Source organism: Pseudophryne corroboree, chromosome 1, assembly GCF_028390025.1.
Source record: "Pseudophryne corroboree isolate aPseCor3 chromosome 1, aPseCor3.hap2, whole genome shotgun sequence".
Lineage (NCBI taxonomy): Eukaryota > Metazoa > Chordata > Amphibia > Anura > Myobatrachidae > Pseudophryne > Pseudophryne corroboree.
The window spans coordinates 1,014,702,900-1,014,728,255 of record NC_086444.1 but is presented as its reverse complement, the minus strand read 5'-3'; the positions used below and the strand labels follow the sequence as shown (position 1 = coordinate 1,014,728,255).

At 47.9% G+C, this 25,356-nt stretch overlaps 1 protein-coding gene across 5 annotated transcripts in view; it reads right to left on the bottom strand.

Annotated features, from left to right (window-relative positions):
* The window catches only part of WDR17 (WD repeat domain 17), a 296,790-nt gene that overhangs the window by 123,839 nt on the left and 147,595 nt on the right, over positions 1 to 25,356 (bottom strand). For all 5 annotated transcript variants that reach the window (XM_063920656.1, XM_063920653.1, XM_063920655.1 and 2 more), the window contains 2 exons: positions 25,044 to 25,274; positions 14,505 to 14,756 (listed from right to left, as the gene is read on the bottom strand). In XM_063920656.1, coding sequence (XP_063776726.1) covers positions 14,505 to 14,756; positions 25,044 to 25,274 — 483 coding nt within the window. The remainder of the gene's footprint in view (positions 1 to 14,504; positions 14,757 to 25,043; positions 25,275 to 25,356) is intronic.

Here is a 25,356-nt window from a genome sequence, read left to right as displayed (position 1 = left end):
AGATCCCTTGCCATGATCCCTGTGACTCCTCTACTGCGCATGCACAGGTAACTGGGAATATAGTTCTCGTGCCATGATCCCTGTGCAGCAAATTTGTTAGCAGTTGGGCAAAACCATGTGCACTGCGGGGGAGGCAGATATAACATGTGCAGAGAGAGTTAGATTTGGGTGGGGTGTGTTCAAACTGAAATCTAAACTGCAGTGTAAAAATAAAGCAGCCAGTATTTACCCTGCACAGAAACAAAATAACCCACCCAAATCTAACTCTCTCTGCACATGTTATATCTGCCACATCTGCAGTGCACATGGTTTTGTCCAACTGCTGACAAATTTGCTGCTGCGATCAACTCTGAATTACCCCCCATGATCCCTGTGACTCCTCTACTGCGCATGCACAGGTAAATGGGAACATAGATCCCGTGACATGATCCCTGTGGCTCCTCTACTGCGCATGCACAGGTATCTGGGCACATAGATCCCGTGACATAATCCCTGTGACTCCTCTACTGCGCATGCACAGGTATCTGGGCACATACTGTAGATCCTTTGCCATGATCCCTGTGACTCCTCTACTGCGCATGCCCAGGTATCTGGGAACATACATACTACCCGTGCCAGGATCCCTGTGACTCCTCTACTGCACATGCACAGGTTACTGGGAACATAGTTCTCGTGCCATGATCCCTGTGACTCCTCTACTGCGCATGCCCAGTTTTCTGGGAACATACTTCCCGTGCCAGGATCCCTGTGACTCCTCTACTGCACATGCACATGTAACTGGGAACATAGGCCCTCATTCCGAGTTGTTCGCTCGGTATTTTTCATCGCATCGCAGTGAAAATCCGCTTAGTACGCATGCGCAATGTTCGCACTGCGACTGCGCCAAGTAACTTTACTATGAAGAAAGTATTTTTACTCACGGCTTTTTCTTCGCTCCGGCGATCGTAATGTGATTGACAGGAAATGGGTGTTACTGGGCGGAAACACGGCGTTTCAGGGGCGTGTGGCTGAAAACGCTACCGTTTCCGGAAAAAACGCAGGAGTGGCCGGGGAAACGGTGGGAGTGCCTGGGCGAACGCTGGGTGTGTTTGTGACGTCAACCAGGAACGACAAGCACTGAAATGATCGCACAGGCAGAGTAAGTCTGGAGCTACTCTGAAACTGCTAAGTAGTTAGTAATCGCAATATTGCGAATACATCGGTCGCAATTTTAAGAAGCTAAGATTCACTCCCAGTAGACGGCGGCTTAGCGTGTGTAACTCTGCTAAATTCGCCTTGCGACCGATCAACTCGGAATGAGGGCCATACTTCCCGTGCCAGGATCCCTGTGACTCCTCTACTGCACATGCACAGGTAACTGGGAACATAGGGGCAGATGTATTAACCTGGAGAAGGCATAAGGAAGTGATAAACCAGTGATATGTGCAAGGTGATAAAGGCACCAGCCAATCAGCTCCAGTATGTAAATTAACAGTTAGGATCTGATTGGCTGCTGCCTTTATCACCTTGCACAGATCACTGGTTTATCACTTCCTTATGCCTTCTCCAGGTTAATACATCTGCCCCAAAGTTCCCATGCCATGATCCCTGTGACTCCTCTACTGCGCATGCACAGGTAACTGGGAACATAGTTCCCATGCCATGATCCCTGTGACTTCTCTACTGCGCATGCACAGGTAACTGGGAACATAGTTCCCATGCCATGATCCCTGTGACTCCTCTACTGCACATGCACAGGAAACTGGGAACATAGTTCCCATGCCATGATCCCTGTGACTCATCTACTGCGCATGCACAGGTATCAGAGAACATAGTTCCCGCACCATGATCCCTGTGACTCCTCCTCTGCGCATGCACAGGTATCTGGGCACATAGTTCCTGCGCCATGATCCCTGTGACTCCACTACTGCGCATGCACAGGTATCTGGGCACATAGTTCCCGCACCATGGGCCTAATTCAGAGTTGATCGCAGCAGCAAATTTGTTAGCAGTTGGGCAAAACCATGTGCACTGCAGGGGGGGCAGATATAACATGTGCAGAGAGAGTTAGATTTGGGTGGGGTGTGTTCAAACTGAAATCTAAATTGCAGTGTAAAAATAAAGCAGCCAGTATTTACCATGCACAGAAACAAAATAAGCCACCCAAATCTAACTCTCTCTGCACATGTTATATCTGCCTCCCCTGCAGTACACATGGTTTTGTCCAACTGCTAACAAATGTGCTGCTGCGATCAACTCTGAATTACCCCCCATGATCCCTGTGACTCCTCTACTGCGCATGCACAGGTAACTGGGAACATAGTTCCCATGCCATGATCCCTGTGACTCCTCTACTGCGCATGCACAGGTAACTGGAAACGTAGGACCTCATTCCGAGTTGTTCGCTCGCAAGCTGCTTTTAGCAGCTTTGCACACGCTAAGCCGCCGCCTACTGGGAGTGAATCTTAGCTTATCAAAATTGCAAACGAAAGATTCGCAATATTGCGAAAAGACTTCTCTGTGCAGTTTCTGAGTAGCTCGAGACTTACTCTTCCAGTGCGATCAGTTTAGTGCTTGTCGTTCCTGGTTTGACGTCACAAACACACCCAGCGTTCGCCCAGACACTCCTCCGTTTCTCCAGCCACTCCCGCGTTTTTCCCAGAAACAGTAGCGTTTTTTCACACACTCCCATAAAACGGCCAGTTTCCGCCCAGAAACACCCACTTCCTGTCAATCACATTACGATCACCAGAACGATGAAAAAACCTCGTAATGCCGTGAGTAAAATACCAATCTTCAAAGCAAATTTACTTGGCGCAGTCGCACTGCGGACATTGCGCATGCGCATTAGCGACTAATCGCTCCGTTACGAAAAAAAATAACGATCGATCAACTCGGAATGACCACCATAGTTACCAAGCCATGATCCCTGTGACTCCTCTACTGAGTATGCACAGGTAACTGGGAACATAGTTTCCGCGGCATGATCCCTGTGACTCCTCTACTGCGTATGCACAGATCTTTGGGCAAATGGTGGCTGCACCATTGCCTCTGTGATTTTCGTTCACCAACACCAGAGTGGTAAGTATATTGTATGGGTGCAAGGTGTGCGGTATGGCCCCCTAGACCCACAGACTGCACCCATTATAGATGTGCCTATTAGAAGACTGACAGTAGCTTTCTAGCTGCATGCAGCTGAATGCATTATGATGTCACAAATATTATATCTAGTTTACAGCATCTGAATTGTAATGTCACAGAGGTAGTGTCTTGCTTCCCGCAGCTAAATACATTGTGATGTCACAGAGGCAGAATTAGCTACCTGCAGCTGAATGCATTGTGATGTCACAGAGACAGAATTAGCTGTGTGCAGGTGAATGCATTGTGATGTCACAGAGGTAGTGTCTAGCTGACTGCAGCTAAATACATTGTGATGTCACCGAGGCAGAATTAGCTACCTGCAGCTGAATGCATTGTGATGTCACAGAGGTAAGGTCTAGCTGCCTGCATCTGAATGCATTTTGATGTCATTTTGATGTCACAGAGGTACTGTCTCGCTGTCTGCAGGTGAATGCACTGTGAAGTCACAGATGTTCTATCTAGTTTAAAGCGTCTGAATCATTGTAATGTCACAGAGGCACTGTCTAGCTTCCTGCAGCTAAATACATTGTGATGTCACAGAGGCAGAATTAGCTGCCTGCAGTTGAATACATTGTGTTGTCACAGAGGTACTGTCTAGCTGACTTTAGCTAAATGCATTGTAATGTCACAGACATACTCACTAGCTGCCTGCACCTGAATGCATTGTGATGTCACAATGCACAGATCTTTGAGCAAAGGGTGGCTGCACCATTGCCTCTGTGATTTCTGCTCACCAATGCCAGAGAGGTAAGTATATTGTATGGCTGCAAGGTGTGCGGCATGGCCCCCTGGACCCACAGACTGTACCCATTATAGATGTGCCTATTAGAAGACTGAAAGTAGCTTTCTAGCTGCCTGCAGCTGAATGCATTGTGATGTCAAAGAGGTAATATCTAGCTGACTGCAGCTTAATGTATTGTGATGCCACAGTGGTACTGTCTAGCTGCCTGCAGGTGAATGGATTGCGATGTCACAGAGGTAGTGTCTAGTTGCCTGTAGCTGAAAGCATTGGTGATGTCACAGATGTTCTACCTAGCTTACAGCATCTGAATCATTGCAATGTCACAGAGGCCCTGTCTAGCTTCCCGCAACTGAACACGTCGTGATGTCACAGATGCAGAATTGGCTGCCTGCAGCTGAATGCATAGTGAGGTCAAATGAGTACTGTCTAGCTGACTAGCTAAATGCATTGTGATGTCACAGAGGTACTCACTAGCTGCCTGCACCTGAATGCATTGTGATGTCACAGAGGTTCTGTCCAGCTTTCTGAATCTGAATGCATTATGATGTCACAGAGGTACCTGGAGGCAGCTAGACTGTACATTTGTGAAGTCAACAGTACCTCTGTGACATCACAATGCATTAAGCCACCGGCAGCTAACACTGCCTCTGTGCGATCACAATGTATTCATCTGCAGGAAGCTAGACAATGCCTCTGTGACATTACAATGCATTCAGGTGCAGGCAGCTAGTGAGTACGTCTGTGACATTACAATGCATTTAGCTAAAGTCAGCTAGACAGTACCTTTGTGACAACACAATGTATTAAAATTCAGGCAGTTAAGACTGTGTCTTTGTGATGTCAATACTGCCCCTGGGACTTCATCTGTCTGCAGGTGAATGCACTGTGAAGTCACAGATGTTCTATCTAGTTTAAAGTAGAGATGAGCGGGTTCGGTTCCTCGGAATCCGAACCCGCCCGAACTTCATGTTTTTTTTCACGGGTCCGAGCGACTCGGATCTTCCCGCCTTGCTCGGTTAACCCGAGCGCGCCCGAACGTCATCATGACGCTGTCGGATTCTCGCGAGGCTCGGATTCTATCGCGAGACTCGGATTCTATATAAGGAGCCGCGCGTCGCCGCCATTTTCACACGTGCATTGAGATTGATAGGGAGAGGACGTGGCTGGCGTCCTCTCCATTTAGATTAGAAGAGAGAGAGTGAGATTGATTTGAGACAGAGACACTTGATTTACTGGAGCTTAGGAGTACTGTAGAGAGTGCAGAGTTTAGTAGTGACTGACCACAGTGACCACCAGACAGTGCAGTTTTATTTAATATAATCCGTTCACTGCCTGAAAAAAACGATACACAGTGACTCAGTCACATACCATATCTGTGTGCACTGCTCAGCCCAGTGTGCTGCATCATCTATGTATATATCTGACTGTGCTCACACAGCTTATAATTGTGGGGGAGACTGGGGAGCAGTGCCAGTTATAGGTTATAGCAGGAGCCAGGAGTACATATTATTAAAATTAAACAGTGCACACTTTTGCTGCAGGAGTGCCACTGCCAGTGTGACTGACCAGTGACCTGACCACACTGACCACCAGTATAGTTAGTAGTATACTATATTGTGATTGCCTGAAAAAGTTAAACACTCGTCGTGTGACTTGTGTGGTGTTTTTTTTTTTATTCTATAAAAAACTCATTCTGCTGACAGACAGTGTCCAGCAGGTCCGTCATTATATAATATATACCTGTCCGGCTGCAGTAGTGATATATATATATTTTTTATATCATTATTTATCATCCAGTCGCAGCAGACACAGTACGGTAGTTCACGGCTGTAGCTACCTCTGTGTCGGCACTCGGCAGTCCGTCCATAATTGTATACCACCTACCCGTGGTTTGTTTTTCTTTCTTCTTTATACATACATACTACATCTCTTTATCAACCAGTCTATATTAGCCGCAGACACAGTACAGTAGTCCACGGCTGTAGCTACCTCTGTGTCGGCACTCGGCAGTCCATCCATAATTGTATACCACCTACCCGTGGTTTTTTTTTCTTTCTTCTTTATACATACATACTACATCTCTTTATCAACCAGTCTATATTAGCAGCAGACACAGTACAGTAGTCCACGGCTGTAGCTACCTCTGTGTCGGCACTCGGCAGTCCATCCATAATTGTATACCACCTACCCGTGGTTTTTTTTTCTTTCTTCTTTATACATACATACTACATCTCTTTATCAACCAGTCTATATTAGCAGCAGACACAGTACAGTACGGTAGTCCACGGCTGTAGCTACCTCTGTGTCGGCACTCGGCAGTCCGTCCATAATTGTATACCACCTACCCGTGGTTTTTTTTTCTTTCTTCTTTATACATACATACTACATCTCTTTATCAACCAGTCTATATTAGCAGCAGACACAGTACAGTAGTCCACGGCTGTAGCTACCTCTGTGTCGGCACTCGGCAGTCCATCCATAATTGTATACCACCTACCCGTGGTTTTTTTTCTTTCTTCTTTATACATACATACTACATCTCTTTATCAACCAGTCTATATTAGCAGCAGACACAGTACAGTACGGTAGTCCACGGCTGTAGCTACCTCTGTGTCGGCACTTGGCAGTCCGTCCATAATTGTATACCACCTACCCGTGGTTTTTTTTTCTTTCTTCTTTATACATACATACTACATCTCTTTATCAACCAGTCTATATTAGCAGCAGACACAGTACAGTAGTCCACGGCTGTAGCTACCTCTGTGTCGGCACTCGGCAGTCCATCCATAATTGTATACCACCTACCCGTGGATTTTTTTTTTCTTTCTTCTTTATACATACTACATCTCATCAACCAGTCTATATTAGCAGCAGACACAGTACGGTAGTCCACGGCTGTAGCTACCTCTGTGTCGGCACTCGGCAGTCCGTCCATAATTGTATACCACCTACCCGTGGTTTTTTTTTCTTTCTTCTTTATACATACTACATCTCATTATCAACCAGTCTATATTAGCAGCAGACACAGTACGGTAGTCCACGGCTGTAGCTACCTCTGTGTCGGCACTCGGCAGTCCATCCATAATTGTATACCACCTACCCGTAGTTTTTTTTTCTTTCTTCTTTATACATACATACTAGATCTCATTATCATCCAGTCTATATTAGCAGCAGACACAGTACAGTACAATAGTCCACGGCTGTAGATACCTCTGTGTCGGCACTCGGCAGTCCATCCATAATTGTATACTAGTATCCATCCATCTCCATTGTTTACCTGAGGTGCCTTTTAGTTGTGCCTATTAAAATATGGAGAACAAAAATGTTGAGGTTCCAAAATTAGGGAAAGATCAAGATCCACTTCCACCTCGTGCTGAAGCTGCTGCCACTAGTCATGGCCGAGACGATGAAATGCCAGCAACGTCGTCTGCCAAGGCCGATGCCCAATGTCATAGTACAGAGCATGTCAAATCCAAAACACCAAATATCAGTAAAAAAAGGACTCCAAAACCTAAAATAAAATTGTCGGAGGAGAAGCGTAAACTTGCCAATATGCCATTTACCACACGGAGTGGCAAGGAACGGCTGAGGCCCTGGCCTATGTTCATGGCTAGTGGTTCAGCTTCACATGAGGATGGAAGCACTCAGCCTCTCGCTAGAAAACTGAAAAGACTCAAGCTGGCAAAAGCACCGCAAAGAACTGTGCGTTCTTCGAAATCCCAAATCCACAAGGAGAGTCCAATTGTGTCGGTTGCGATGCCTGACCTTCCCAACACTGGACGTGAAGAGCATGCGCCTTCCACCATTTGCACGCCCCCTGCAAGTGCTGGAAGGAGCACCCGCAGTCCAGTTCCTGATAGTCAGATTGAAGATGTCAGTGTTGAAGTACACCAGGATGAGGAGGATATGGGTGTTGCTGGCGCTGGGGAGGAAATTGACCAGGAGGATTCTGATGGTGAGGTGGTTTGTTTAAGTCAGGCACCCGGGGAGACACCTGTTGTCCGTGGGAGGAATATGGCCGTTGACATGCCTGGTGAAAATACCAAAAAAATCAGCTCTTCGGTGTGGAAGTATTTCACCAGAAATGCGGACAACATTTGTCAAGCCGTGTGTTCCCTTTGTCAAGCTGTAATAAGTAGGGGTAAGGACGTTAACCACCTCGGAACATCCTCCCTTATACGTCACCTGCAGCGCATTCATAATAAGTCAGTGACAAGTTCAAAAACTTTGGGCGACAGCGGAAGCAGTCCACTGACCAGTAAATCCCTTCCTCTTGTAACCAAGCTCACGCAAACCACCCCACCAACTCCCTCAGTGTCAATTTCCTCCTTCCCCAGGAATGCCAATAGTCCTGCAGGCCATGTCACTGGCAATTCTGACGAGTCCTCTCCTGCCTGGGATTCCTCCGATGCATCCTTGCGTGTAACGCCTACTGCTGCTGGCGCTGCTGTTGTTGCTGCTGGGAGTCGATGGTCATCCCAGAGGGGAAGTCGGAAGACCACTTGTACTACTTCCAGTAAGCAATTGACTGTCCAACAGTCCTTTGCGAGGAAGATGAAATATCACAGCAGTCATCCTGCTGCAAAGCGGATAACTGAGGCCTTGGCATCCTGGGTGGTGAGAAACGTGGTTCCAGTATCCATCATTACTGCAGAGCCAACTAGAGACTTGTTGGAGGTACTGTGTCCCCGGTACCAAATACCATCTAGGTTCCATTTCTCTAGGCAGGCGATACCGAAAATGTACACAGACCTCAGAAAAAGAGTCACCAGTGTCCTAAAAAATGCAGCTGTACCCAATGTCCACTTAACCACGGACATGTGGACAAGTGGAGCAGGGCAGGGTCAGGACTATATGACTGTGACAGCCCACTGGGTAGATGTATGGACTCCCGCCGCAAGAACAGCAGCGGCGGCACCAGTAGCAGCATCTCGCAAACGACAACTCTTTCCTAGGCAGGCTACGCTTTGTATCACCGGTTTCCAGAATACGCACACAGCTGAAAACCTCTTACGGCAACTGAGGAAGATCATCGCGGAATGGCTTACCCCAATTGGACTCTCCTGTGGATTTGTGGCATTGGACAACGCCAGCAATATTGTGTGTGCATTAAATATGGGCAAATTCCAGCACGTCCCATGTTTTGCACATACCTTGAATTTGGTGGTGCAGAATTTTTTAAAAAACGACAGGGGCGTGCAAGAGATGCTGTCGGTGGCCAGAAGAATTGCGGGACACTTTCGGCGTACAGGCACCACGTACAGAAGACTGGAGCACCACCAAAAACTACTGAACCTGCCCTGCCATCATCTGAAGCAAGAAGTGGTAACGAGGTGGAATTCAACCCTCTATATGCTTCAGAGGTTGGAGGAGCAGCAAAAGGCCATTCAAGCCTATACAATTGAGCACGATATAGGAGGTGGAATGCACCTGTCTCAAGTGCAGTGGAGAATGATTTCAACGTTGTGCAAGGTTCTGATGCCCTTTGAACTTGCCACACGTGAAGTCAGTTCAGACACTGCCAGCCTGAGTCAGGTCATTCCCCTCATCAGGCTTTTGCAGAAGAAGCTGGAGGCATTGAAGAAGGAGCTAAAAGGGAGCGATTCCGCTAGGCATGTGGGACTTGTGGATGGAGCCCTTAATTCGCTTAACAAGGATTCACGGGTGGTCAATCTGTTGAAATCAGAGCACTACATTTTGGCCACCGTGCTCGATCCTAGATTTAAAACCTACCTTGGATCTCTCTTTCCGGCAGACACAAGTCTGCTGGGGTGCAAAGACCTGCTGGTGACAAAATTGTCAAGTCAAGCGGAACGCGACCTGTCAACATCTCCTCCTTCACATTCTCCCGCAACTGGGGGTGCGAGGAAAAGGCTCAGAATTCCGAGCCCACCCGCTGGCGGTGATGCAGGGCAGTCTGGAGCGACTGCTGATGCTGACATCTGGTCCGGACTGAAGGACCTGACAACGATTACGGACATGTCGTCTACTGTCACTGCATATGATTCTCTCAACATTGAAAGAATGGTGGAGGATTATATGAGTGACCGCATCCAAGTAGGCACGTCACACAGTCCGTACTTATACTGGCAGGAAAAAGAGGCAATTTGGAGGCCCTTGCACAAACTGGCTTTATTCTACCTAAGTTGCCCTCCCACAAGTGTGTACTCCGAAAGAGTGTTTAGTGCCGCCGCTCACCTTGTCAGCAATCGGCGTACGAGGTTACATCCAGAAAATGTGGAGAAGATGATGTTCATTAAAATGAATTATAATCAATTCCTCCGCGGAGACATTGACCAGCAGCAATTGCCTCCACAAAGTACACAGGGAGCTGAGATGGTGGATTCCAGTGGGGACGAATTGATAATCTGTGAGGAGGGGGATGTACACGGTGATATATCGGAGGATGATGATGAGGTGGACATCTTGCCTCTGTAGAGCCAGTTTGTGCAAGGAGAGATTAATTGCTTCTTTTTTGGGGGGGGTCCAAACCAACCCGTCATATCAGTCACAGTCGTGTGGCAGACCCTGTCACTGAAATGATGGGTTGGTTAAAGTGTGCATGTCCTGTTTATACAACATAAGGGTGGGTGGGAGGGCCCAAGGACAATTCCATCTTGCACCTCTTTTTTCTTTTATTTTTCTTTGCGTCATGTGCTGTTTGGGGAGGGTTTTTTGGAAGGGCCATCCTGCGTGACACTGCAGTGCCACTCCTAGATGGGCCCGGTGTTTGTGTCGGCCACTAGGGTCGCTTATCTTACTCACACAGTCAGCTACCTCATTGCGCCTCTTTTTTTCTTTGCGTCATGTGCTGTTTGGGGAGGGTTTTTTGGAAGGGCCATCCTGCGTGACACTGCAGTGCCACTCCTAGATGGGTCCGGTGTTTGTGTCGGCCACTAGGGTCGCTTATCTTACTCACACAGTCAGCTACCTCATTGCGCCTCTTTTTTTCTTTGCGTCATGTGCTGTTTGGGGAGGGTTTTTTGGAAGGGCCATCCTGCGTGACACTGCAGTGCCACTCCTAGATGGGCCCGGTGTTTGTGTCGGCCACTAGGGTCGCTTATCTTACTCACACAGTCAGCTACCTCATTGCGCCTCTTTTTTTCTTTGCGTCATGTGCTGTTTGGGGAGGGTTTTTTGGAAGGGCCATCCTGCGTGACACTGCAGTGCCACTCCTAGATGGGCCCGGTGTTTGTGTCGGCCACTAGGGTCGCTTATCTTACTCACACAGTCAGCTACCTCATTGCGCCTCTTTTTTTCTTTGCGTCATGTGCTGTTTGGGGAGGGTTTTTTGGAAGGGACATTCTGCGTGACACTGCAGTGCCACTCCTAGATGGGCCCGGTGTTTGTGTCGGCCACTAGGGTCGCTTATCTTACTCACACAGCGACCTCGGTGCAAATTTTAGGACTAAAAATAATATTGTGAGGTGTGAGGTATTCAGAATAGACTGAAAATGAGTGTAAATTATGGTTTTTGAGGTTAATAATACTTTGGGATCAAAATGACCCCCAAATTCTATGATTTAAGCTGTTTTTTAGGGTTTTTTGAAAAAAACACCCGAATCCAAAACACACCCGAATCCGACAAAAAAAATTCGGTGAGGTTTTGCCAAAACGCGGTCGAACCCAAAACACGGCCGCGGAACCGAACCCAAAACCAAAACACAAAACCCGAAAAATTTCCGGCGCTCATCTCTAGTTTAAAGCGTCTGAATCATTGTAATGTCACAGAGGCACTGTCTAGCTTCCTGCAGCTAAATACATTGTGATGTCACAGAGGCAGAATTAGCTTCTTGCAGGTGAATGCATTGTGAGGTCACAGAGGTAGTATTGACATCATAAAGGTACAGACTAGCTGCCTGCAGTTGAATACATTGTGTTGTCACAGAGGTACTGTCTAGCTGACTTTAGCTAAATGCATTGTAATGTCACAGACATACTCACTAGCTGCCTGCACTTGAATGCATTGTGATGTCACAATGCACAGATCTTTGAGCAAAGGGTGGCTGCACCATTGCCTCTGTGATTTCTGCTCACCAATGCCAGAGAGGTAAGTATATTGTATGGCTGCAAGGTGTGCGTCATGGCCCCCTGCACCCACAGACTGTACCCATTATAGATGTGCCTATTAGAAGACTGAAAGTAGCTTTCTAGCTGCCTGCATCTGAATGCATTGTGATGTCACAGAGGTAATATCTAGCTGACTGCAGCTTAATGTATTGTGATGCCACAGTGGTACTGTCTAGCTGCCTGCAGGTGAATGGATTGCGATGTCACAGAAGTAGTGTCTAGTTGCCTGTAGCTGAAAGCATTGGTGATGTCACAGATGTTCTATCTAGCTTACAGCATCTGAATCATTGCAATGTCACAGAGGCCCTGTCTAGCTTCCCGCAACTGAACACGTCGTGATGTCACAGATGCAGAATTGGCTGCCTGCAGCTGAATGCATAGTGAGGTCAAATGAGTACTGTCTAGCTGACTAGCTAATTGCATTGTGATGTCACAGAGGTACTCACTAGCTGCCTGCACCTGAATGCATTGTGATGTCACAGAGGTTCTGTCCAGCTTTCTGAATCTGAATGCATTATGATGTCACAGAGGTACCTGGAGGCAGCTAGACTGTACCTTTGTGAAGTCAACAGTACCTCTGTGACATCACAATGCATGAAGCCACCGGCAGCTAACACTGCCTCTCTGCGATCACAATGTATTCATCTGCAGGAAGCTAGACAATGCCTCTGTGACATTACAATGCATTCAGGTGCAGGCAGCTAGTGAGTACGTCTGTGACATTACAATGCATTTAGCTAAAGTCAGCTAGACAGTACCTCTGTGACAACACAATGTATTAAAATTCAGGCAGTTAAGACTGTGTCTTTGTGATGTCAATACTGCCCCATGGACTTCATCATGCATTAAGATGCAGGCAACTAATTCTGCCTCTGTGACATCACAATGTATTCAGCTGCAGGAAGCTAGACAGGACCTGTGTGACATTACAATGATTCAGATGCTGTAAACTAGACAGAACACCTGTGACTTCACAATGCATTAAGCTGCAGGCAGCTAGACATTACCTCTGTGACATCACAATACGTTCAGCTGCTAGCAACTAGACAGTATCTATGTGACATCACAGTGCAATCAGATACTGGCAGCAGGACATTAATTCTGTGACATCACAAAGCATTCACCTACAGGCAGCTAGACAGTACCACTGTGACATCACAATGCATTCAGCTGCAGTCAGCTAGACAGAAACTCTGTGACATCACAATGTATTTAGCTGCAGATAGCTAGACACTACCTCTGTGACATCACAATGCATTTAGCACCATTATAGTTTGACTAATGTTAAACATAATATATCAATGGTTTCATATTCAGTAGTTCTGAGAATCAATTACTCAAATCTAACTGATAGTGTTTACTTGAGAATCTCAGCTTCTGTTGTCTAGCAGTGGACACATATAACTGGGGGAACTAGGATTACAATGACATCCCCAGGACATTGGGATGAAGGTAACGGGTGCAGAAGAGAGAAGACGTTCAAGTGGATGTTGGGAGGTGTATGGCAAGAGAAAGAATGATTTGTAACACCTCAATGCCTTTAGCTGCAGGTAGCTAGCTAGACACTACCTCTGTGACATCACAATGCATTCAGCTGCAGGTAGCTAGACACTACCTCTGTGACATCGCAATGCATTTAGCTGCAGGCAGCTAGACACTACCTCTGTGACATCTCAATGCATTTAGCTGCAGGCAGCTAGACACTACCTCTGTGACATCGCAATGCATTTAGCTGCAGGCAGCTAGACACTACCTCTGTGACATCACAATGCATTTAGCTGCAGGCAGCTAGACACTACCTCTGTGACATCGCAATGCATTTAGCTGCAGGCAGCTAGACACTACCTCTGTGACATCGCAATGCATTTAGCTGCAGGTAGCTAGACACTACCTCTGTGACATCGCAATGCATTTAGCTGCAGGTAGCTAGACACTACCTCTGTGACATCGCAATGCATTTAGCTGCAGGTAGCTAGACACTACCTCTGTGACATCACAATGCATTTAGCTGCAGGTAGCTAGACACTACCTCTGTGACATCGCAATGCATTTAGCTGCAGGCAGCTAGACACTACCTCTGTGACATCACAATGCATTCAGCTGCAGGTAGCTAGACACTACCTCTGTGACATCACAATGCATTCAGCTGCAGGTAGCTAGACACTACCTCTGTGACATCGCAATGCATTTAGCTGCAGGTAGCTAGACACTACCTCTGTGACATCACAATGCATTTAGCTGCAGGCAGCTAGACACTACCTCTGTGACATCACAATGCATTTAGCTGCAGGCAGCTAGACACTACCTCTGTGACATCACAATGCATTTAGCTGCAGGCATCTAGCTCCCATTCTATGGACCAGTATTCAGATTCATTTATTCAATTATTTAATTGATTTCTTTTTATTTCCTGGAACTAGTTGTAAGAATTAAAAAAAAAAAAAAAAAAAAAGGAGCCAGTATGGCGTAGCATTGAGTACCATCAGAACATAAACAGCATTGCTTTATTTGGGGAATTTTAACTCATGATAGAGGACTCAGCCAGTGAAGTGTGAGTAAAAGTTATACTTACCTCCTGTTATAAACATGCCTGGAGCTGTGGGAACCCAGGCCAAGCACTGTACAGATGCTGCTGCACTTGGGAAACTGAACGTCGTTATGCAAGATAAGGACTCCGAGTCTACCAGTCTGATTCCATTATGCAAATTGGCAACAAGAAGGTAGTCTGTGGAAAGTGGGTCCCATTCTAACGCTGTCACTGGATCCTCCTCGTCAGTTCCCTCCAGCGACTCAGGTCTCAGGACGTGTTTTTGACTTTTGCAACCTTAAAAAACATAAACGAGAGGTTTATCTAGGAGAAAAATTACTTATTTTAAGGATATTGGGCACAGACTAAACATGCGTTGCTGATCCTGAAGAGTTTGCCATCAATTTTTTTTTCTTTATCAGAGAATGAGGGTCACAGACAATCTACAGTGCCCGATTTTGTCATGTGGAAACAAATCAGTGCCCTAAGCCTCACTAGCAGCACATCCTCACTTTCCTTCTACTGTACAATATGTTCTTAGTCTGCTTTTTTTTGTGTATATTTATTGTATCCAGTGGCGTAAGTTTGTCCCAGTTGCCCGGAGGCAAGAAAAATATTGGTGCCCGCCCTATATATCATCCGTGAGCCAATAAGATGCCGTTTTGAGATCCCAGTAAAACCGAACCCGCTCATCTCTAATTCTAACTACAGTATAAGCAGTGCCGTTTCTAGCGGCGGGCGAGCCGTGCAACCGCACGGGGCGCCCGCCGCGGCACTTTGTTACTCCTTCTCGCCTCTCCCGAGCGCTCCTGCTCGGGGGGCGGAGTTTCGCGGAATGACGCGTTGCGTCGTGACGTCACGACGCAAACGCGTCATTCTGCGAAGCCCCGCCCCCCGAGCAGGAGCGCTCGGGAGAGGCGAGAAGGAGATAAGCATGAATGAGGAGACGGCCAGCGCGAGGGACGTGAGGCGGCGGGACCGAAGAGCGGGAAGACGTAAGTATTCTCTCTCTCTCTCTCTCCCCCCCTCTCCCCCTTCCTTCCACTCAACTTGAAACCTGCCTGCCGCACTGTGTAAAATGGGGACACCTGCCTATGGGGATACGCTCCTGCCGCACTGTGTAAAATGGGGGCACCTGCCTGCGTACTGTGTAATATGGGGGCATCTGCCTGCGTACTGTGTAATATGGGGGCACCTGCCTGCGTACTGTGTAATATGGGGGCATCTGCCTGCGTACTGTGTAATATGGGGGCACCTGCCTGCGTACTGTGTAATATGGGGGCATCTGCCTGCGTACTGTGTAATATGGGGGCACCTGCCTGCGTACTGTGTAATATGGGGGCATCTGCCTGCGTACGGTGTAATATGGGGGCATCTGCCTGCGTACTGTGTAATATGGGGGCATCTGCCTGCGTACTGTGTAATATGGGGGCATCTGCCTGCGTACTGTGTAATATGGGGGCATCTGCCTGCGTACTGTGTAAAATTGGGATATCTGCCTGCTGCGCTGTGTAAAATGGGGATACCTGCCTGCCATGCTGTGTAAAATGCGGATATCTGCCAGCCGTGCTGTGTAAAATGGGGATCTCTGCCTGCCGTGCTGTGTAAAATGGGGATACCTGCCTGCCGCACTGTGTAAAATGGGGATACCTGCCTGCTGCACTTTGTAAAATGGGGGCACCTGCCTGCGTACTGTGTAAAATGGGGATACCTGCCTACCGTACTGTGTAAAATGGGGACACCTGTCTGCCGCGCTGTGTAAAATGGGGACACCTGCCTGCCGCGCTGTGTAATATGGGGACACTTGCCTGCTGTAATGTGTAAAAAGGGGACTTTATTTTTATTTTTTCCCCCCTGTGGTGGGTGTGATGATATCAATGAGGCCATGCCCACTTTAATGAGACCACGCCCATTTTAATCAGGCCACACACCCTTGTCGGCATGCTTTTTCTTTTTATGGCTATATGGGGGGGGGGGGGCACACATTTTTTTTTTTTAGAGCAATAGGGGGGGGGGGGGGGGGCGCATTTTGAAATCTCGCACTGGGAGCCAAATTGTCTAGAAACGGCCCTGAGTATATGAAGCTACTACAAAACTGTTGCAACTAGGCAGATCTATGTAGGGGTCCAACCACACACTACATAGATCTACTCAGTCACTCACAATGCTGATTATTTCTCTGACAATTAATTTGTAAGTATCATATCCAGGATTAGAACCCACAACCTTTTACACTGGAAACATGCACCTTACTGGTGGAGATATCTGCTCTAACTATATGAAGTTACTTGTAATCATCAGATAAATAACTTCATATAGTTAGAATTGTCATGTTTCCTTTATATGAGCAAATAGCTTCATCAGTAAGGTGTCTGCTTCCAGTGTATCTATAATACAGAGGGTGTGATTTGTAAGGTGTAGTGACTAGTGGGGAAGTCGGCTACGGAAGAGATACCGGCTGCTGTCAATTAACTTAATTGATTAATGTTGCTGAACACACGGAACAGGAGGAGAGGTGCCCCCCTTCAAAGCAAGAGCCCGGCGGCAGCTGACTCCGTTGCCTCCCAGAGTTCTGCCTCTGATTGTATCATGTATGGTATCATGGGGGTCATTCCGAGTTGTTCGCTCGGTAAAAATCTTCGCATCGCAGCGATTTTCCGCTTAATGCGCATGCGCAATGTCCGCACTGCGACTGCGCCAAGTAAATTTGCTATGCACTTAGGAATTTTACTCACGGCATTTTCATCGTTCTGGCGATCGTAATGTGATTGACAGGAAATGGGTGTTACTGGGCGGAAACAGGCCGTTTTATGGGCGTGTGGGAAAAAACGCTACCGTTTCCGGAAAAAATGCAGGAGTGGCTGGAGAAACGGGGGAGTGTCTGGGCGAACGCTGGGTGTGTTTGTGACGTCAAACCAGGAACGACAAGCAGTGAAATGATCGCAGATGCCGAGTAAGTCTGAAGCTACTCAGAAACTGCTACGAGGTGTGTAATTGCAATATTGCGAATACATCGTTCTCAATTTTAAGATGCTAAGATTCACTCCCAGTAGGCGGCGGCTTAGCATGAGCAAATCTGCTAAAATTCACTTGCGAGCGAACAACTCGGAATGACCCCCCATGTATGTACTGTAGTCCCATATTCACCTAGAGAGTCTTGCATGTAATGTGCATACAGCATCCTTTCCAGCTGACTCTAGGAATTAAATGTAATATAGATAATTACTGTATTGGTATCAAAACTTAAATACAGTATGTGTTCATACACACAGACTATTGAACCATGAAGTATTGGACATATTAGTTGTTATTATTACTATGGAAAATGTTGGTGCTATATAAATAGAAATAATGGATTCTATCAGTGCCAGATTAAGGTCCACATGGGCCTGGAGCTGAAATGTAGGATGGGCCTATTGTGTGCTGCTGCAGGGTGTGTAACCAGTTCTGTGGGTTTGTTCTCATACCCCCGCACCTCACTACCTCCTTCCTTCCTCATACCCCTGCACCTCACTACCTCCTTCCTTCCTCATACCCCTGCACCTCACTCCCTCCTCACACCCCTGCACCTCACTCCCTCCTCATACCCCTGTACCTCACTACTTCCTTCCTGCTCATACCCCTGCACCCACTGGCGTTTCTATAATGGGTGCAGTGTGTGCGGTGCACACGGGCCCCTTAGTCCAGAGGTGGCCCCCACCGCACACACTGCACCCATTTTTAAAATACTCACCCCTCCGAAGTCCAGCGCCGGCATCCGCAAAGCTATTAGAACTCTGTGAAAATGGCTCAGCGGCCATTTTCACGGAGTTCTGCGCATGCGCAGTAGAGAAATCTCAGGGAAAATGGAAGCCGCGCCATTTTCCCGGAGATCTGCGCATGCGCAGTAGAGTCTGAGCCACTCTACAGCGCTCCGGGAAGAGAGGAGGGGGCCCGAATGGAGGAGGCTGAACACGGGCCTCCTCCTCTCTTAAAACGCCCCTGCCTGCACCTCTTCCTCCTCATACCCCTGCACCTCACTCCCTCCTCATATCCCTGCGCCTAACTCCCTCCTCATACCCCTGCACCTCACTCCCTCCTCATACCCCTACACCTCACTACCTCCTTCCTTCTCATACCCTGCACCTCCCTCCCTCCTCATTCCCCTGCACCTCACTCCCTCCTCATACCCCTGCACCTCACTCCCTCCTCATACCCCTACACCTCACTACCTCCTTCCTTCTCATACCCTGCACCTCCCTCCCTCCTCATTCCCCTGCACATCACTCCCTCCTCATACCCCATGCACCTCACTACCTCATTCCTTCTCACACTTCTGCACCTCACTACCTCCTTCCTTCTCATACCCAAGCACCTCACTCCCTCCTCATACCCCTGCACCTCACCCCCTCCACATACTCCTGCACCTCACTCCCTCCTCAAACCCCTGCACCTCACTCCCTCCTCATACCCCCGCACCTCACTCCCGCCTCATACCCCCGGACCTCACTCCCTCCTCATTCCTTTGCACCTCACTCCCTCCTCATACGCCATGCACCTCACTACCTCCTTCCTTCACACACTTCTGCACCTCACTACCTCCTTCCTTTTCATACCCCTGCACCTCACTCCCTCCTCATACCCCTGAACCTCACTCCCTCCTCATACCCCTGCACCTCACTCTCTCATTCTCCTGGACCTCACACCCTCCATATACCCCTGCACCTCACTCCCTCCTCATACCCTCATACCCCTGCACCTCACTACCTCCTTCCTTCCTCATACCCCTGCACCTCACTCCCTCCTCACACCCCTGCACCTCACTCCCTCCTCATACCCCTGTACCTCACTACTTCCTTCCTGCTCATACCCCTGCACCCACTGGCGTTTCTATAATGGGTGCAGTGTGTGCGGTGCACACGGGCCCTTAGTCCAGAGGTGGCCCCCACCGCACACACTGCACCCATTTTTAAAATACTCACCCCTCCGAAGTCCAGCGCCGGCATCCGCAAAGCTATTAGAACTCTGTGAAAATGGCTCAGCGGCCATTTTCACGGAGTTCTGCGCATGCGCAGTAGAGAAATCTCATGGAAAATGGAAGCCGCGCCATTTTCCCGGAGATCTGCGCATGCGCAGTAGAGTCTGAGCCACTCTACAGCGCTCCGGGAAGAGAGGAGGGGGCCCGAATGGAGGAGGCTGAACACGGGCCTCCTTCTCTCTTAAAACGCCCCTGCCTGCACCTCTTCCTCCTCATACCCCTGCACCTCACTCCCTCCTCATATCCCTGCGCCTAACTCCCTCCTCATACCCCTGCACCTCACTCCCTCCTCATACCCCTACACCTCACTACCTCCTTCCTTCTCATACCCTGCACCTCCCTCCCTCCTCATTCCCCTGCACCTCACTCCCTCCTCATACCCCTGCACCTCACTCCCTCCTCATACCCCTACACCTCACTACCTCCTTCCTTCTCATACCCTGCACCTCCCTCCCTCCTCATTCCCCTGCACATCACTCCCTCCTCATACCCCATGCACCTCACTACCTCCTTCCTTCTCACACTTCTGCACCTCACTACCTCCTTCCTTCTCATACCCAAGCACCTCACTCCCTCCTCATACCCCTGCACCTCACCCCCTCCACATACTCCTGCACCTCACTCCCTCCTCAAACCCCTGCACCTCACTCCCTCCTCATACCCCCGCACCTCACTCCCGCCTCATACCCCCGCACCTCACTCCCTCCTCATACCCCCACACCTCACTCCCTCCTCATACCCCTGCACCTCACTCCCTCCTCATACCCCTGCACTTCACTCCCTACTCATACTCCTGCACCTCACTCCCTCAATGTGCATGTGCCTAGTGCACTTTCCCCTAGCATGCAGAATGAGGGTTGACCGCGACTAACCTCAACCGCTGACTGCAAAGTTCCCACCATTGGATACAATGGAGCGCCTATGTGCTACAGTGCATCTTGAGTGCGCCGCCTGACAGCTCAGACGCGCACAGCCAATCAGGAGAGTGCCACGACATGGTGCTCCCTGATTGGCTGAAGGGACCCTCTTTGACAGCAGTCACGGGGGGTCCCGGCAGTCGGGGAAAGGGGGCCAATGTGTAAACATGGGACCCCTTTTTGTGTGTGGTCCGTGGTTTCCGTTTTTTTATTTTGCCAAGTACATGGATTACAAACTAAGAAGAGGACCGATCTACCCCAGATTGTTGTGAGTATAATTTTATTTACAGGTACCCCATGGATTCTACGTGGACAAGGGGACCGACACTTCGTGTCAACATAGGTAAGTATGTGTGTATGTCGGTGTGCATGTATGTATTAAAGTTATACTGTCACGGTGTTTGTGTACTGTTTTTATTTGGGTATTTTTTTGGTAGTAGAACTACAGGTACCAGCGGGCACGTTTCCCCCCCGCATGATCGTACTTGTGGTTCTCCAAGTACCAGCTTGCGGGGGAGGCTTGCTGGGACTTGTAGTTCTGCTACAAAAAACAAAATTCTTTTTTCTGACACATGGCTATCAGCCCCCCATCCGCCGCCCTTGGATAGGGGGGACAGCCTCGGGCTTCACCCCTGTCCCTTGGGTGGCTGGAGGGGGGGACCCCACTCCTCCAGGGTACCCCGGCCAGGGGTGACTAGTTAGTGATTTAATGCCAGGGCCGCAGGGACCGATATAAAAGTGTCCCCCGGCTGTGGCATTATCTCTCTGACTAGTGGAGCCCGGTGCTGGTGTTAAAAATACGGGGGACCCCTACGTGTTTTGTCCCCCATATTCTTGGCACCAGGACCGGACGCAGAGCCCGGTGCTGGTTGTTAAAATATGGGGGATCCCATGTCATTTTTTCCCCCCGTATTTTTACAACCAGGGCCGGCTCAAAGAGCCCGAGGCTGGTTATGCTTAGGAGGGGGGACACCACGCATTTTCTTTCTGAAATTTTAACCCATTCCTACCCCTTTCCACTGAAAAACATGCTCTGATCTCTCCATATTATTTTAGTCAGTAAAAAAAATATATTCTTTTAAAAAATATATTAAATAATACTTGTGGCTCCTAAATAGACAAACCAAGTAGATAATCCCTTCTAATATAAATAGATATGCTATTAGCAATCAAAAAAACACCAAAAAAACATGTTTTTAAATTTTTTTATTAGATCATAACAGCAAAATGAGGCGGAGTTAAATTGACGAAAATGACTGTCAAAAAGCACTGTTGTCGAATCGACATTCTTCAATTGAATATACTTTTGCTGATAAGCCGCATTTTTACCATTGCAGACATGTCGCATTTGAAAAATGTCGAATTGCAAAAAGTCGAATCTGAAACGGCAGGTTTTTTGATGAAAAGTACTGTATTGCATTATCGAATCCAATTCGACAGGTTTTTTTTGTCGAAAATGCCCTGTTTTTCGACATTTGCGGCAATTCGACCGCAATTGCATATACCCCTTTGTGGTGTCATATAACTAAATGATGGTAATAATGTCTGGAGTCATATTTATAAATATGAAGATCATTCAGGTGCGTTGGGATTAGCTATCACTGCTGTTTCCTGTGACAGTACTGTATGGTAATGCAGCAGGAGGCGTCCATTACAAACACCTCCTACTGCAGTAGTGATCCGACCTGTGTCCTTGGCCGAAGCAGCGGGTGGTTTGCAGTGCCTATAGTGCTGCATAAACTGCTTGTTGCTGAGGCCAGGAAATCTCAATCCTATGATGAAGATCCCTGGCCTCTTCCCACCCATTAAATGGCTATGACACGCCTCTGTTTTCACAAACGGTAGCTGTCGCCACCCACTTCCCGCACTCCAGACAGTGATTGAAGTCTGCTGCGCTCTGCGTCCTATGTCACAGGACCCATTCGCGCACGCGTAGAACAGGTCCTGCACATGCGCAAAGTACAGAAAATCTGTACTTTGCAACAATGGGCGCAGGTGCCATCTGAATGAGGCCCTATATTCAGTCTACCTCCAATAATAAGGATTCGTTATTGTTGCAGGTGGTCAAGTGGTGTGCTGCCCACATGTCTGCGGTGGTCTCCTTGGATGTGGATGAGCCTTTGAGGCGCGATGCATGGGACAGTAGTGTGGCAGAAGCAGGATGCTGCGGCGGCATTCCACATGCCGATGTTCCCACCAGCCCAGCAGCATGGACAGTGCCATCTTGGTTGGTATCAGCTAACCAGTTCCTGACCTAATCCTTCAAAGCCAATCCTGAATCACCCAGGGGTACAAAGCTTCCTGCTTTCCAAGGCTTAAGTTGCCAATGCCATAGGTCACACAGCTCTGTGTGTGGGCTTCGAAGCTGCGCTCCTCAGAGTGTCCAGATATTGGCCAAGTACTGTACCTGCAATACTTCTGAGCTTAAAAACACGTTAGCAACAGTTCCAGTCTGATAACACCAATTACCATTGGTCCCAGTCATCAATACCATTGGTTCAAATCTGATTTTACCACGTACCATCAGTTCCAGTCCAATATCACAGTTACCATGACTCCTGTTAACATCCTCAGTACTAACACAGGTGACCCAGACAAGGGTCTGCGACCAGCCTGTCAGGTGCAGCTAAACCCAAATCCCCTTGCAGGGGTCCCTGGAGAAGACCACTGGCGGGGTAAGACTCCGCGCCCCTGCTCTGGGTCTAGTCAACTACCTGGTGCTAGTCTCTGAATCCTTCAAACTCTCCTGAGGATTGAGTTCTTCCAGTTCTATGAGAAGGAACTACAGTGCATCCGGAAAGTATTCACAGCACTTCACTTTTTCCACATTTTGTGATGTTACTGCCTTATTCCAAAATGGAATAAATTAATTGTTGCCCTTAAAATTCTACAGACAATACCCCATAATGACAACATGAAAAGCTTTATTTTTTTGCAAATGTATTAAAAAATAAAAAACTAAGAAATCACATGTACATAAGTATTCACAGCCTTTGCCATGAAGCTCAAAATTGAGCTCAGGTGCATCCTGTTTCCACTGATCATCCTTGAGATGTTCCTATAGCTTAATTGGAGTCCACCTGTGGTAAATTCAGTTGACTGGACATGATTTGGAAAGGCACACACCTGTCTATATAAGGTCCCACACTTGACAGTGCATGTCTGAGCACAAACCAAGCATGAAGTCAAAGGAATTGTCTGTAGACCTCCGAGACAGGATTGTCTCAAGGCACAGATCTGGGAAAGGGTACATAAAAATATCTGCTGCTTTGAAGGTCCCAATAAGCACAGTGGCCTTCATAATCCGTAAATGGAAGAAGTTCAGAACCACTAGAGCTGGCCGGCCGTCTAAACTGAGTGATCGGGAGAGAAGGGCAGTAGTCAGGGAGATGACCAAGAACCCGATGGTTACTTTGTCAGAGCTACAGCATTCCTCTTTGGAGAGAGGGGAACCTTCCAGAAGGACAACCATCTCTGCAGCAATCTACCAATCAGGCTTGTATGGTAGAGTGGCCAGATGGAAGCCACTCCTTAGTAAAAAGCACATCGCAGCCCACCTGGAGTTTGCCAAAATGCACCTGAAGGACTCTCAGACTATGAGAAACAAAATTCTCTAGCCTGATGAGACAAAGATTGAACTCTTTGACGTGAATGCCAGACATCATGTTTGGAGGAAACCAGGCACCGCTCATCACCAGGCCAATACCATCCCTACAGCGAAGCATGGTGGTGGCAGAATAATACTGTGGGGATGCTTTTCAGCAGCAGGAACTGAGAGGCTAGTCAGGATAGAGGGAAAGATGAATACAGTAATGTACAGAGACATCCTGGATGAAAACCTGCTTCAGAGCGCTCTTGACCTCAGACTGGGGCGACGGTTCATCTTTCAGAAGGACAATGACCCTAAGCACACAGCCAAGATATCAAAGGAGTGGCTTCAGGACAACTCTGTGAAAGTCCTTGAGTGGCCCAGCCAGAGCCCAGACTTGAATCCGATTGAACCTCTCTGGAGAGATCTGAAAATGGCTGTGCACCGACGATTCCCATCCAACCTGATGGAGCTTGAGAGGTGCTGCAAAGAGGAACGGGCAAAACCGCCCAAAGATAGGAGTGCCAAGCTTGCGGCATCATATTCAAAAAGATATAGGGTATTGTGTGTAGAATTTTGAGGGGAAAAAATGTATTTATTCCATTTTGGAATAAGGCTGTAACATAACAAAATGTGTAAAAATGAAGCTCTGTGAATACTTTACGGATGCACTGTATATAAAGCCATCTAGCTTTCAGCATAACACTGTTCCAGTTACTAGCGACACTATGTGGCTGTGGGTGTCATAAGGCTGCATTACTGGCATTTAATGTATGAAATAAGAGCAATTAAAGAAGAACTGTACCTATATTTTCTTTTGTATAAATCATCCATCACACAAGTGACATGATGCAGGGTACCCAGGTCCAGTCCAGGATCACACTAGCTGCACACTGCCAGGCAAGGCAGTGGTACAGTAAATATCTTTGCGCACACTGGCACCCTGTGATAAAGTCAGTTGGCTGATGGAAACCAAAGTTACAATCTGTAATATTGTTCTATTAATTTCTAGTATAATTCTAAAACTATACATCATTAGGTAATGCCATTCACTTTCTTACCTGGCTGAAAAATAGAGAGGCTTCCATCTGTGTGGCCAAAGACAACTTTTCCTTTTTTCCTTGGATGCCACCGAAATAGGCAAATATCTGAGAGAAAACTATGTGCCTCCTTGTGAACAGCCACGCCACTATCAGGCCCAGATATTGTCCAGATGTAGAGGGGACCTCTGTGTGATACAAAAGCCACTGCATCCCCGGAGTTCCAGCACCAACTCAATGAAGCCGGCATTCCTAGAAGGAAAATATCAGACAAGGTTGTAACTAAGAAGCACAGGTCAAGTCATATGTGTTCATATTGCCGGGGCATCGGTAA